This window comes from Leucopleurus acutus, assembly GCF_964270905.1.
Source record: "Leucopleurus acutus genome assembly, chromosome: 9".
NCBI lineage: Eukaryota > Metazoa > Chordata > Mammalia > Artiodactyla > Delphinidae > Leucopleurus > Leucopleurus acutus.
The window spans coordinates 54,403,100-54,419,493 of record NC_139144.1 but is presented as its reverse complement, the minus strand read 5'-3'; the positions used below and the strand labels follow the sequence as shown (position 1 = coordinate 54,419,493).

The 16,394-nt window shown below is 37.8% G+C and overlaps 1 protein-coding gene across 1 annotated transcript in view; it reads left to right on the top strand.

Moving 5' to 3' along the window:
• CDK14 (cyclin dependent kinase 14) overlaps positions 1 to 16,394 on the top strand; it is a 554,405-nt gene that overhangs the window by 218,200 nt on the left and 319,811 nt on the right. Inside the window, exon 5 of the mRNA XM_082846673.1 lies at positions 5,365 to 5,459. Within this exon, the coding sequence (XP_082702799.1) occupies positions 5,365 to 5,459 (95 nt within the window). The remainder of the gene's footprint in view (positions 1 to 5,364; positions 5,460 to 16,394) is intronic.

Below are 16,394 nucleotides of genomic sequence, written 5' to 3'. Positions count from 1 at the left end.
ACAGGGAGTGATGGCAGAGCGGCTGGCTGAGGCTGTAATTCCAATACCACTTTTCAGGTCTGTGATGGGGAAATTAGGAGGGGAGCAGAGCAGGGGGGATATGCAGTGGGGCTGAAGTTCTGTCCATCCTCAAATAGAAAACCTCAGCTACGGAGCAAGTAAAAACAGTAGACTTTGTGGTGGATAGAAGACAAGTTATGTGATATGTATAAAGTATTCCTGACCTTTTGTATTATCTTTCCACATTTGGATAGCATGTGGTGAACAAAAAACATGTCTCTAAATCCTTCATGTGATTTTAGCTAAGTTAAGTTTATTCGACATCACATGTGTTTTAACCTTGTGTTTTGGATTAGCTGTGACCTCTTTCCCCATAACAAAGAGTTGACTCTTTTGTATGCATGTGTGTAAAAGTATAAAAAGTAAAAATGGAGTCAAAGATAACAATTCCATTTTTTAACCTGATTCTCTTACCTTTTCATTTATTAGTTTATGGTTGTGTGTGTGTGTGTGTGTGTGTGTGTGTGTTTATCAGATCAGATCTCATTTAGGGGAAGGTCCAGAAATGTGTAGAACTACAGCATTTCTCCTAGTATGTAGCCACAGTGGGCAACATACCTTCTGGAACCATGCATAAGTTAACCTGGAGCTTCGTATTGGTTTTCAGGGCAGGCACGAGTGCCTTTCTCTGTCTAGATCACCTCCTCATCACAGACACAGTTAAACAAGCACTTTTGTCTTTCTCTGGGTATTTTGTTGTTGTTGTTCACCCTTGTATTTCCCATTCAGAATATTTTCACTATGAAAATATTCAGAATCCACTAGCAAGTAAGTGAGAAGTAGAACTTATTGAAATAAGTAAAAAGATACATTTGGAGTTTGGTATTAACATATACACACTACTATATATTATATTGATAGATAAACAACAAGGACCTACTGTATAGCACAGGAAGCTATACTCAATATCTTGTAATAACTTATAATGGAAAAGAATATGAAAAAGAATGTATAACACACACATATATGTATAACTGAATCACTTCACTGTACACTTGAAACTAACACAACATCGTAAATTAACTATACTTCAATTTAAAAAAGAAAGTATGCTATTATTTCTAGTATAAAGTGAATTTCAGCAGCCTTAGAGCTATCTAGCTGTGGGCTTCAAGGAAAGGTTTATGTCTGTTGTGGTTGTAGCTTGAAATACAGTTGGCTTCTTGGGTTTAATAGGTAGTAATCTTTGTCTTCTAGAAAAATCAAGTAGCAGCCCCTCAGCAGCCCCTTTTACCCCACTGAAAAAGAAAACATAAAAATGATGAGAGGAAAACGTGAATGCACTAGTTCTTTCCAGAGGCTAAAGGGAGAGTGAGCAAGGATGGGTTGTGATTACTTGTGATCTCTCCTTTCCTAGTAGTAGGATGTCAAATAATGACCTACAAGACTGTTGGAAATAGTAAAGAAGGGTTTTATTTTAATCATGATGAGATTAGCATTTAGAAGAAATTTAACTCTTCCACCTCAGAGTGGAAACCTAGGATGTTTATTCTGAAAGTGGGAGATCAAGGTTTCTCTATGCCTTCAGACAGTGGGTGTCTGAATCCTGCTACTACACTAAGGGAGGACTCCCTTTGTCCTCCTGTCCTACTGGGACTTTGTCAAAGGCAGTTATCTTTATGAGCAACAGTGTTTTTCTGTTTCTGTATTGTTTCGACATCACAGCCCCAGAGTTATTGTTAGCATTTCTACCCTCACCCTTAATTACAATTCTTTTATGTCGTGTACGTTTGTACCTTTTCAAGCCTCACTGGTGAAATGAATTTAAAATGTTTGCCATATGTTTGCTTAAAACTTGTGGGGAAACGAAGCGTGCTAGAATTACTAACGCCAGTGTTACAGGATTTGTTTTGTATGTAAACGATGAGAAAATAACGTGGTATATTTGAGATATTATTAGGATGACATGGAGTAGTGTTTTGACAGTGCTTGTCTTGAAAAGGGAGACATACTGGCTCTAGGACTTGTAGGTGTTAATCACTGGACCGACTTGGCAGCCCAGGAGACTCACTTGCCTTGGTAACAGCAGGAGTGATAGTATCTCGCACCTGGCTTGGAGCAGCGGCTGTTGCCTTGGCAGCCTCCAAGTTAGTCAGGTCTGTCACCTACCCTCATGTTGGTAGATATTGTGGTTGGTTTTCTGCCCTTCAATGTCATTTTTTTGCCATCAGCTTTGAAATTAGTGGCTTTAGCCTCTTCCAAATACAAATTTGTTATGTTAATCTCAAAAGAAAAAGCGCTTATTTTCAAATACAGTTCTTGGTAGTTATTTGACTGATAGTGTGGTTTTAGCAGTGTATGTAAATATAGTTAGAAATCTAAAATCTGCAATAATTGAGAGTTAATAGAACGAAATATGGAGGCTTTGAGTCTTCATGTAGAAATGGTCAAAAATGTAATGTAGGGCTTCCCTGGTGGCGCAGTGGTTGAGAGTCCGCCTGCCGATGCAGGGGACATGGGTTCGTGACCCGGTCTGGTAAGATCCCACATGCTGCAGAGCGGCTGGGCCCGTGAGCCATGGCCGCCGAGCCTGCGCGTCCGGAGCCTGTGCTCCGCAACGGGAGAGGCCACAACAGTGAGAGGCCCACGTACCACAAAAAAAAAAAAAAAAAAAAAAAAAAAGACATGACTTTTTTGCTATAATATTGATCATCATCAGGAAGATGTATTTTTTCCCCAGGATAAATAATGGCAGAGAATTGATTTTACTGAAATTGTAGGGAAAACACAATGGGAAATGATGGATGTGAAGATGTTACCTTGAGAAATGAGAAACAGTTTAGGTCTAAATGGTAAGAGAGGAAAGGCGGCAATGGGAGAAAAGTAAAAAAAAAAAAAAAACAACAACAAACGATTCTCTGGGGATGGGATATTCAATGAATTGTAAGCTTCAGTACCTTTCTGGAGTTGTTGCTGATAAGTATCATCACTGAATTTGACAAACTGAAGGGATAACTTGAAAAATGAAATCAGACAGGATTACAAAAGATATTATATCTTTCCAAAACTTGCCTCACAAAGCTAGGTTCCTTTCATAAACATAATATTCATTAGGTCCTTTATTCATTTTACCTATGCATATTCGTGCACAGGCTAGGTGTGAAGTACTGTACCTGACCATCACTTCCAAATACCCTGTTGTGGCTTGAAATCGTGATCTTTGAGGATGAGTCTGCCTCAGAAGACTAGCGTAGGTCCAAGTGTCCCTTTTAAAACTTGAGCACATGTGCAGTTGGTTCCCCAACGGATTAATGATTAATGCCTGGGGATTAGCTATGTAATAAAGCTTTACTTGTTTGAGGCTGACGGTTGAATAATGAAAATATTAAATATTTGAATAATTAAAAGAAGGAAGATTGTAAATTATTGGAATTAACGGTACTAAACTCTATCATACGTCTATGTAGTGGTTGCTTCTTCGAAGTTTGTGTGCTGTGATTTTATTGTTATTGTTATTTTTGGTAATTATTTTCTCATGAGTGCTAATTTACAAAGCTCAGATAAAATAAATTTGTAGATATTTTTACTATAAGGTTTTTAGTGTGTAAAACTAACTTGCCCACGGCAGATATATGTGAGGCGGAAGAGAGGGCCTCCCCATGATAGTTAGCTTAGACCTCTCTGGCTTTGGACGACACACTGATGCTGCTGATTCAGTTTCAGAGGAAACACACTTCTTGTTGTCTTCTGGTGTTGGAACCAGCCACACCAAGTATTCTCAGTCTGAATGGCCTTCTCTGGATCAATTAAGTGTTTGTTGAAGTTCATCTTTGGATTAAAGATATATTATATTGTCCTGAAATAGGTTTACCTGGTGAAGACAGTGGAAATTCATAGCAATAATAACTCTAAAAACAGGAGCTCACATTAATTGGGGTCATATGAGAATGTAACAGTCTACAGGCTTTGTCTCTGCCTTCTCTGGGGACTGCCCAGTATAGCCTCTTTGCATGATTATTCCATATCTAAAATACCATTTTATTTCAGTAAAATATTAAACAATCTAAACTTGCTTTTTCTTTGAGTATGTTAAAACATAGATATATCTTTTTACTTTTTAAAATAGACTTAATTTTTTTAGAGCAGTTTTAAGGTTCACAGCAAAATGGAGTGGAAAGTACAGAGAGTTTTCATATACTCCCTTCCCTACCCTCCACCCCAATCCTCCTCTACTATCAACATGTGTCATCAGAGTGGTACATCTGTTACAAGCGATGAACCTACCTTGACACGTGATTATCACCCAAAGTCCAGAGTTTACAGCAGGGTTCATGCTTTGTGTTATAAATCTCTTTTTAAAGAGGTGGTCTTGCAGTATTATTATCAAGAGTTCGAGGTTTGTCCAGGGCCACCTGTGCTTTTAACTAGGTTCTCAATAAATATTTGATGAATAAATGAGCAGTTACAAGTTCCTGGCAGAACACACACACAAAAGTGTGTTTTGTGTTTCTTTTTTCTCTTCAGGTTGTATACCAAAAACCAAAATCGAAGACACGGTGCTACTAAAATAATTAACAATGATAGAGGAAGCTTCTGTTCTTTGAGTATTCTACCTGAATGGCCATTGGTGTAGGCCAAAAGAAAAAAAATATAAAAAGATATATCATATGAACACTAATCAGAGTCAAGCTGGAGTGGCTATGTTAATATCAGACAAAACACTTCACAGTAAAGAAAATTACCAGGGACAAAGAGATGCATTGTATATTGGTAAAAGGGACCAATTCACAAAGAAAACATAAGAATCTTAAATGTATATATAGTAAACTACAGAGCTTCAAAGCACACAAAGCAAAAACTGGCAGAACTCAAATAAGAAATGACAGATTGCCAGTTGCAGTTGGGGATGTCAGCGTCCCTCTCTCAGTCATTGATAGAACCACTATTCAGAAAATCAGCAAATACATACTGTAGAAGAATTCAATGATACCATCAACCAACAGGCTCTAATCGACATTTATAGAACTCTCCATCCAATATCAGCAGAATATATCTTTTATACATATGGAGATAAACCATATGCTAGGTAACTAAACAAACCCAAATTTAAAACAATTGAAATCAAACCAAGTATGTTCTCTGACCATAATGGAATCTAACTAAAGATTAATAACAAATAACAGGTGAATTAATTGGAGGTAACTTAATCTAAATGAAAACCTTGTTCCTCTGCCCTTGATTCTGAATTGTTATTGGCTTGGAAAATAGGTATATTTCATCTGATGATGTACCAAAATGATAATGAAACAAATCAGTTGCTTGTTACCCATGATAAATTGTCTCTATGTCCACTTTATTTTACAGCTTCTCTGTTAAAAGGACTGAAACATGCTAACATAGTGCTGCTTCATGACATCATCCACACCAAGGAGACGCTGACACTTGTGTTTGAATATGTGGTAAGTAAAATGAGAATTCAGGTTTTATAAATATGAATAAAATTCTTATAGTATTATCATAGAGTTTTGTCTTTAGTTAGCTGTACTGAAGTGAGTATTTTATCTGAGTACACGAGACTTGTAATTTTGCATAATTTTGAATGATAATGTATCTTAAAGAAAAATCCAGAAAAAATGTTCAGTTGAATTTTCATCAGGTATATTGTCTATAACCTATGTGTCACTAGTATACACTGTAATTTTTAGGTTTATCAAATAGGATTAAACAACATGATGGTGATCACTCCATCAAGGAAGTTCACAGACAACAAAATTTTTTTTTCTTTGGATTTATAACTTGGTTTCTCAAAAGCATCCTTACTTGGATGATTTTTGGGGAGAAAAGCCTGATACTTAAAATTTAGACTGCATAGTTTTTCCCCTCGGTTAGTATTTCAGCTATTAATTAAAACTTCCAATTTGCGTAGCACACAATGTAATGATCTTATTGTGTTGAGACTTAGACTTGAACTCATAATTAATCTTTCTCCGTTTCTCTTAGAAAAACATATGGTATTTGTGTAGCACCACTTCAGCATTTAACTGTGGAACCATGAAATGTAACCATGATAATTAACATCCCATTTTCACAGATGGATCTGAGAACATGTAATTTACAAGATACAAATGACATTGGTAGAGACCTTTATTGAGAAGAATAGCTGTTGGTATTGTGAATGTATTAAGATCCCATTTTGTAATTACCACCCTACTTTTTAAAAGATTTGAAATAGTGTCCATTTTTCCTTAAAAATATATAATAGAATGAATATTTACAACATTTGTATCTTGCTAATGTCTGCCTATGTCTGTTTGTCATTTGAAAATTGTTGTCTTATGAAGAAGCCATTCATCTTGTCTATTTACATATAAATGATAGATACATTTGAATAATATGGTACTGTGGCTACAAGGACAGCTAGAGCCAAGCAGTTGCATATATTACATGCTACCAAGAATGGATGCAGATTCACACATCAATGCAAATATAATTTCTTTTGTTTAACTGATGATATGGGGGTCAATAATGTATTCAGCTGATTTAGAATTGGAATTTTTGTTTTGTATTGTGTAGTATGTCTAGTTGTAATATTTCAGTTAAATCCAGATTTTTCTTAGTATACTTAACTAACTTTTCCACAAAACATGACAAAAGAGATTTCAAAAATATACTTGTTCCCTCCCTCGAAACTGGTTAATTAAATTGAGAGGAAGAAAAATTAGTTTGGCCCCTAAAATCAGTAACATTGATAGAGAAATGAACAAAAATAATGTGAAAACGTGTCTTTCAAATCTTAAAAGAAAATTAAATATATTTGTGAAGCTAAAAATGTGCATATCAGAGCAGATGTCATTTGATCATTTTATATTCTGTGGAAGTTGCCACATAAAAGGAAAGAAATTCATTGTCCTGCAGTATTTGTCAACTGATTAAGACTGACTTTTAAAATTATTCTTCTTTGTGTGAGTGAAATTCCCCTTGGTCCCAATTCTTCTGGAGACATCCCAGGTCCTCTTCAATAAACCACAAAATAGGGTGCATATATGCAGTACTCTGTGGGCATTTCATGCCTAACTTCTCTGGGGGAGCTAAGGCGTAGTTTAAACCTGTTCTCTTTTAGAGAATGAGGCACGCTGGTGTCATTCATGACTTATGATTGCCCTGCCTTGCCTCTTCTTCCTTTCTCCACTCCACCTTTATTTCTTTACTTTTCCAGTATTTCTTTGCCTTTCTCATCCCGGCCTTTCTTTGTCTTTTTCTATTTACTTCATCTCCTATCCTTTTGCTCTCTCTAGTGAAGTGCTTTTTGTTGCTACCACTTCTTTGTTTGGCTTTTTTTTTTTTTTTTTAACGGTACGTGGGCCTCTCACTGCTGTGGCCTCTCCCGTTGCGGAGCACAGGCTCCGGACATGCGGGCTCAGCGGCCACGGTTCATGGGCCCAGCCGCTCCGCGGCATGTGGGATCTTCCCAGACCGGGGCATGAACCCATGTCCCTTGCATCAGCAGGCGGACTCTCAACCACTGCGCCACCAGGGAAGCCCCTGTTTGGCTTATTTTAAGTAAAATGGTCCAGTGAGTCTCTGAAATCAGAGCTGGGGAGGCGGGAGCAGGGGAGCTCTATGCTGTAGAAATTCCTTTCAGAGTCTTCCCAGTTAGAGTGGGGAAGGTGTAGACTCCCTGACAGTATTAACCTGCCTCTGTGGCTATTGCCCAGTACAAAAATAACTTCACTGAATATTGCCTAAAGTTTCTCTTTTCTTACACTGCTTTTTCATTGCTTGCCTTTTTTTCCCCCACATATGCCAATATCTCAAGGAAAATTAAGATTCTTACATACTTTAATGGATTAATTTAATCAGATTGTTTTCCTCACAGTATCTAGCAGAAATAAATTCTACTCTTTTCTTGCATGTTACACAGCAGTGGGAAGGTGATAGAAGTTTCAAAGCATGACATGCCATGGGAATTAGAGCAGATCTAGTGGAGGGGCACAGGGTAGGAAACAGGAGGGCACTTGTGGATTTGAGATGATGAGTGAGGGATCAGAAAGGGAGCTGAAATAATGTTTAAGACAAGTATGACCACAGTACTAAAAACCAGCAACTAAAATGTATTGAGTTTTATGCTGGGCACTGTGCTGGGGGTTTTGCATTCATTTTCACTTTCGATGTTCTCAATAGTCTTATGGATCTGTGACTGTCACCACCCTACAAAGGAGAAACCTAAGGATTTGGGAGATGAAATGCTTTTTAGGGTCTTGTGGCATGAAAGATAGACTCAGATTCATCTTACTTTGAATCCTAATTGCAATATTGTGTCTCCTGTTTATGTTCAGCTTTACTTAGGTTGAGCTTTTGGTCAGAAGGGGGAGAGGAAACTTTCTTTTTTCTTTCCACAACCTTCCCTATTCTGCACTTAAGATGTAACTGTATTTAAATCCTAAATACAGTTAAACTGCTCTGTAGGTTGAATAAGTTTTGTAGACTGGTTGAAAACCCAGCCACTTAAAATTTTATTTTAATTATGAAATGGTTTAAGTTTCCATAAAGGAAACTTGTAAGTTAGAGTGTTGCCCCATTTATTTCACTGTGATCTACTTAAATACACACACACACACACACACACACACACACACACACACACACACACACACACACACACACACACACACACACACACAAACACACACAGAATCTTGTTATTTAGCAAGCCCTAAAATCAGTATCAAACATTTTAATCTACAGTTTCCCAAACTTAATGATGATATTGCCATATTTAAAAATTGTTAACGTCAAAGTTATTTTCTAAAAAATGTTGATTTTTTAGTTCCATGTAATTAACAGCATATTTTTTGAGGGAGGGGACTGAGTATGTTAAACAGTATAGGAAAATTCATACCTCATACTCATGAAAACCCTAGGTATGCAGGAAAAGTAACATAATTTAAGATACATTAGGTACTATTGAATTTTTCCTTTGGACGTTAGAATTAATTAAGTATTCAAGCATTTTTTGAGGTACCTATGTAATTTGGGTTCCACAATGTAAGAGATTCTTATTTATGGTAGTGTATACACTGTATAAATATATTTCTGTTTTTTTGCTTTAAAAGAGAACTCTAAGCCTGGCTGCTTTATATTATTGCCATGAATGACATTTTAGATTACATAAAAGCCTTCTGCGGGCCAGAATAATGAAATAAGTGATGAGAAGTTATTGATGTGAAAGAATATTCGAGGAAATGACTTTGGAGGTCACTATTAAAGTGATTCAGTGTATAATAGGATATTGTTAGTGTAGGCTATCTCTTAAGTACTGGGTAAAACTCCTGAAACATCTGAAATTTAGTTTCTTACACACTTTCAAAATGTGTAGATATAGTGGTCTGCAAGCTGCAAGGCTGACACACACTGGGAAATGTGCCCCAAGCTGCTCATGGCTCATTGGTGTAACCTTCAGGCCCTCGTGATGGGTGCTCTTTTGGGTACTTCCTTTCTCCAGTTGTTGTCAAATGTGAAGGAGTATCTTTATCCAAGCAGTGGCTCTATTAGCTTGAAAAGGTATGTGGTTTCATAATGGTCTAAAATATTATTATAGCCATCTTTTTTTCCTGCCTGTGTTTGAGACATGGAAGAGAAATATAAAAAATGTGAAAATGCTAGCAAAATTTTTTTCAACTTAAACAAAAAGTTAAGCAATTTAGTTTTTATTTTTTGCCAAAGACTAATAAGTGCCACATTACCCTGCTTAACACCATGCTGAAATATCTAAAACAGATTCTATAGGTGGAAATAAGAATATTAATAGTAAACATGATTATGTAAATATATATTACCATTAGTTAAAGTGCATAACCATTCTGTTCTGTTTTAAATTGCATGAGAGCAAAGTGTGTGTGGCAGCATTTTTCATTACATATTTAATAATACATTACATTTTTCATTACATATTTAAATATGTAATTACATATTTAATAACATATAAATATAAGAAGAAAAGCAACAAACTTATAACTGATCATGATTATTTGGAGCAATAATTTTATTTCTTCTACTGTGAAATATTCCAAGCTAATGTGCACCGTTATGTAATACAAAAATCTATATTCCACATGAAAAAAAACTGTGTCACCAAAAGTCATATGAAGCGATTTATGAATCACCAAAAATCACATAAGGTATTTTTCTTCTTTTTTTTTCACATAATATGTTTTTATAGTGTTTTACATTCTACAGAGCACTCTCTCATAAATGCTATTCCATTAGATTCCATCTTTAGCCCTATGAAGTACATAAGGCAAGTGTTTTTGTTATCCAGTTTTTTTATACTCGATGAGGAAAAAGAATGCTTAGAGAAATTAAGATTTACTAAATCATTTGGTTAAGTTAAAAGGGTAAAGATAAGACTTTAGCCCAAGTCTGCTGTGCCTAAAATTCCTCATTACTCCATTTCACTCTGCAGCCTGCTGGTGTTAACCATCTTCGTAGTTTTATTTGATGGCCTGAGGTATGTGTGATGCTGGATATGGGACTGGCAGCTGAAAGTTATGTTCTGTCTTTTCACCGTGCCACACAATTTACCTAATTATTTGGTTTCTATGCCTCATACATTTTGATTTCTAAATCTACAAAGAATGCTTTAATTTGCATGATTTTATACCACATCTGTTCTCAAAAACAGCTCTCCATCAGTATTCTGGTTTCCAGATTAAAGTATCCTGAGGCAATTGAAAAGTTTTCTGCTTTCCTATGAGATATGATATATGTGCACATGTGCATGCACGTACAACTTTAAATGACAGTGATCAAGGAAGGCCTCGCTGAGAAGGTGTTTAGGTAACAATCTGAGGGAGGTGTAGCAGGAAGACATATATTCAAGGCAAGAACATTCCAGATAGAAGACTTATGTGAGGAGCAGCGGGACTCCTGTGCTGGAATGGAGCAGGCAAGGAGGACAGGAGGAGGAGACAAAATCCAAGACACAATGGGGTCCAGATTGTGTCGGGCCTTGTAAAGTTTTATTTTGATGAACTTTTCTTTTGCTCAGAATGAGATGGGAAACCACTAAAGGATGCTGAACAGAGAAATGATCTGATCTGGCTTATATTTTAGTTGAATCTCTCTGGCTGCTTTCTCAAGAATATTGAAGATGGGCAAGTTCTGAAACAGAGAAACCAGTTAGGAGGCTGTCACAGCTGTCTAAGCGTGGGATGATGTCAGCAGTGGAGGTTGTGAGAAGTGGTTGGATTCTAGATGTTTTTCTAAGGTTGAGCTGATAGCATTTGATGTGGCATTTGAGAAATGAAGGAGAGTCAGGGATGATCCCAAGTTGTTTTGGCTGAAACAACTATAACAGTGGAGCTGCTGTGAGGAGAGACGAAGCAGACTGCAGGAAGATGCAACTCAGCCTTGAAGGGGTTAACTTTGAGATGCCTATTATATATGCAAGTGAAGATGTCACAAGGCAGTTAGACATATGGGTCTGGGATTTAGGAGAGAGGTCCAACGTAGAGATTTGGAAGTTGTCTGGGTCATAGATAATATTTAACAAGGGGATTAGATGAGATCACCAGGTATGGTCATTGTTACCTTGGTGGCGCTAAATGAACCATGCCTTTGGATATTCACACCCTTGTGTAGTCCCTGCCTCTTAATTAAGGCTGGGCTTGTGACTTGCTCTAACCAATAAAAGAGCATGGTGGAAGGAACACTCTGCCAGTTGTGGTCCTGACAGCTTCTGTTTTGCACTCTTGAGCATCCTGATCAGCCATGTTAGAATTCCAGTTGTCCTGCTGGAGAGACCGTGGGGAGAGGCCCTGGATTACATGGAGGAGAACTGAGAACCCAGAAGACAGTGTGAAGTTAGTTAGGCCTGAGACATAGGACCCCAGCCAAGCCATTTGCCCCTCCAGGCTAGTGCCAGACATGTGACTGAAGAAGGCTTCTTGGGTGGGGGTAAGGGGCAGATTCCAGTCTCACAGATGTCACATGGAACCAAGATGGATTGTCCTCTGCTATGCCTTTTCTGAATTTTCGACCCAAGAATTGTCAGAGATAATATAACGGTGGTTGTTTCAAGCCACGAAGTTTTGGGTTAGTTTCTTGTCCAGCAATCAATAATTAAAACAGTGTATGAGCAAATGGACATAGAAATGGAAGAGAGTTTCATGGACTGAACACTGGGGCACTTCAACATTCAGCATAACATTAAGGCACTGTAAAGTGATGAGGAACACCAACAGAGGATACTGAGAAGGAAGTACCTGTAAGAAAGGAGATTATTTATGAAACCAGATAAAACTATTTCACCTGAGACTCTGAGCTAGATAGACTGGGCTTTCACAAGAGCAGAGGCTGCCTCTCCAGTGCCTAGCAGAGTGTCTGGCACGTAGTAGGTGCTTAGCCAGTAAGTTTTATATGAGTGAATGAGTGACATTTGAAGCAGGAAGGGCAAGAGACTCTTAATAGTTTTACTACTTATTGCGAACAACCTAGGGAAAACAGAACTACTTAATTCATATTTAAACTTTTTTTCTTTATTTTTCTATCTATATTCCATCTTTAGCTCCTATTTTATAGTCTTTATTTTTTCTCTCAAAACAATTCTCTTCCAAGCAGAAGATGTAGAGCAGATCTTACTCCATAACGGGTAGAGCAGACCGCAGACAATGGGATAGTCAGAAACCACCTAGTTGTGTCAAAGGAATTAAAGTGGCTGGCTGCTCTGAAAAATGTACCAGTCAGAGTTCTCTATGTCAAGCAACAGACATCCTCTTTAGCTGAATTAATCTGAAAAGTTTATCAAGAGGTTAACGTGTGGCTGACAGACCTGCTGAGAAGACTTTAAAAATGGGCAGGAACAGTGTGAGGCTGGAGAGCCAGACCCAGAACCAATATCATGCGTGGACCTGCCCACTGCACATCCTGCTGCCCCCAGGACTGCTGGCTGCAGATATATTGTCTCTTACTTGACTGGCGTGGCTGCCCTGTGTGACTGGATGTTATTACCTCCACTGATGATGTCAAAATGGTGTCGACATTCTCCCTGCTTCTTTGGGTTGTTAGCTCCTAATGCTAAGTGAGGGTTGGTTGTGTTTGGTTAGCTGACACTAGGTCCCATGCCCATGTTTTGACTGCACAGGCCCCTGAGAAGGTGAGTGTCTGGCCTTTTGACTTTTGTAACGATGGTTTGGTCTTGCCTCCCACCAAAATTCATAAAGCAGGGGATTTTCCCAATATAGGGAATAATTTCAGATATAGGACATGCTTTCCTTAGTTCCCTGCTCTTCCTAACCCCCCCTCCCTCCAAAAAAACCCACACTCATATAAACATCTACTACAATGAGTTCATTATGTAGTTCCAGGTAAATTACATCTAGAATGTGAAAAGAAAACAATTGCATATAATCTTTGAGAAATCATCAAGAATGAAGGTTATATAAGGAATGCTGGTTTTTAAAAGGTGGTAGGGAACACACCTCTGAATCTGTAGACATGTAAGCTTACTGTAGAACATTAGTGAAATGCAAAAAAAGAATTTTAGACATTCAAGTCTATTCAATCCCTTTTTTTTTTTTTTTGCGGTACGCGGGCCTCTCAGTGTTGTGGCCTCTCCCACTGCGGAGCACAGGCTCTGGACGTGCAGGCTCAGCGGCCATGGCTCACGGGCCCAGCCGCTCCGCGGCATGTGGGATCTTCGCGGACCGGGGCACGAACCCGCGTCCCCTGCATCGGCAGGCGGACTCTCAACCACTGCGCCACCAGGGAAGCCCTAATCATTCCCTTTTAATAAGAAACAGTGTTAGTTCTTATTTCAGCAAAGGTTGCGACAGGGACTCTCATGAGATCCTTATCAACATAAAATTGAAATTCAGTTGTTAGAAGATTATTCTTTCAGTTTATTGCTGGTTGAACAACTTCACCCAAAGCCTATTGATTAATGAATCGACACTGGGATGGAGAAAAGTCTATCGGTGTATGCTGGAGGGCATTGTCCTTGACCTTGTCCTATTTGATATTTTTATTAATGACTCAGATGAAGACATTGAGATGATGTGCTTGACCTATTTGTGTATGTGTTGTCGCTGGGAGTCATAATTAACACTTGGAGTGATGGAATCAGGGGTGAAAAAAGATCTGGTGAAATGATGAGCAGAACCTACAAGGTGAATTGCTGTGGGGCTAAGTAAAACAGTGTATTTGGTTTAAAAAAAAGGCAGCCCAACCTAATACAGAAAAACAGGGTGCAGGGACTTCCCTGGCGGTCCAGTGGTTAAAGACTTCACCTTCCAATGCAGGGGGTGTGGGTTCGATCCCTGGTCAGGGAGCTAAGATCCCACACGCCTCGTGACCAAAAAACCGAAACATAAAAAAAAAAAAAAGAAGCAATATTGTAACAAATTCAATAAAGACTTTAAAAATGGTCCACATCAAAAAAAAAAAATGGGATAAACAGGGTGGAGGAAAGTTAACTTAAAAACAGTTTATGTGAAAAAGACTAGTAATTTCTTTGGCTCAAAGAGCTGAAGCAAACAGGAGAGTGCACCTGGAAGGGCATGTGAACGGATACAACATGGAACCAGTAAAGATGCCAGGAAGACTTACTCAGGAGAATTGAAGCCATACTGAAGAGCGTAGAGAAAAGGTAACATAAATATTCCAGAGAGGATAAGAAAGCCAAGTGTGAGAGTTCTGGAGAGGCTAGTTTTGGTTTAATCCTGGGAAGAATGTTCAAATGTTTTGTGTTACTCATAAATTAAATTCAGTGCCTTGTGTAATGAACACCTTATCACTAAGAACATTTAGTAGAGGATAAGTGGATTTCCATCAGAAATATTGTAGAGAGGGTTCCTAACCTGTACTTTATGCAAGGGATTGAAGTATGTCATTTAGATGTTATGTCATATAGTGCCAACTGAAACCATGAAGTGGATATAAGGTGCCTCCATTCTGCAGATGAGGAAATTCAGGCTTAGATATTCAGTACTCCATGCATGCCCTTTCCAGTAGCTGCATCATCTCCTGTGTCGAGTGTGAATCTGGATAGCTCCAAGTTTACATAGCAAAGGACTGCCCAAGTTTTTGCACTGTTATTTAAACTCATCCCATTTGGCATAATTTTGGGAAGCAGAAACACAACTTGTTATGGTCATTCGCTTAATAATTCATTCATTTTTTTTTTTTTTCCTCCAACATATGTGGACTGTCTTCTCTGTGCCAGGGACTATCCTTAAGCTCTAGGGATACAAATATATAGCCCTTACTTTTAACGAGGTTGAAATCTGGTGGAGGACTGTGATCTTAGACTAGATAATCTTCATGTGCCATTTGAGTTATAAGTCGCTGTCATAGATCTTCACATGTCATGGACTAGAATATATTTGTGTTTTAGTGACAACAGTAGGAAAACTGGATTTGGCTCATGGACTTTTCTTTATGGAAGACTTTCAAGGATGTTTTAGTTTCATATATGGAGAGCTAGTTATGCAGTGTAATACTATGATCTTATATTCTGAAGGGGTGGGTTGCCATGCAGAACCAAGTACTGCAAGTGAACAGATGTAAACGTTGTGGATGACAGAACGTGCGGGCAGCTAAAGATAAAAGAATTTTGAACCATAAGGAGAAATTAAAGAAATGAAAAAGAAAACAAGCCAGCTTTCAATCAGTGCTCTGTTATGAATGTCTTATTTCTCTAATTGGTAGGACAAAGTCAATTATCTTCTTTTCTATCCTTTTCCCTAATGGCTTTTTCTCATCTAATAGGGAGTCATGGTCTCCTTTAGTCACTTTAAACTGTGTTTGTTCACTGTCATGTTGGGTGCTGAGATTTTAGTGTATTTCTTTCTGTTTACATCATACCTATCTTCTCTGTGTTCTAGTTTTATTTCATATGGTTGCCATTCCTTATTCGGAAGTCCTGATTACAGTTCAGTATTTTAATCCACATGATTTAAGATGGGAGTGTGTCTGATCTTTAACTGTTGTGATAGTAAATGCCTGCTTATTTACAAAGACACACAGTTTATGAGTACATTACACTACAGATTAGACTGTTTTTATGACAATACAGTATGCCCCTATGGTTTCTTTAAAAATTATTTTTCTTACTTTAATTTCAAATTTAATCATTTAAACTATAGACGTTTAATGGTGAAGCTGGTATAATCTGTGATATTTGAAAAGAATGGACTGAAAAAAAAGACTTCATTTGTAGAAGGAAGTCATAGGGAAGATAACAGTAGTAAAAAAGGAGAATTCCTTTAGAAAGGAAAAAACATATTTCGCGTATTAATCGTTTGTTTTTCCTCACAAAAATCATTTCCAAGTTTCCTTAGTTAAGGAAATAATAATCTTAAAAAAACTGTGCATACTTCAGGGGGCAGGTGGAAGCA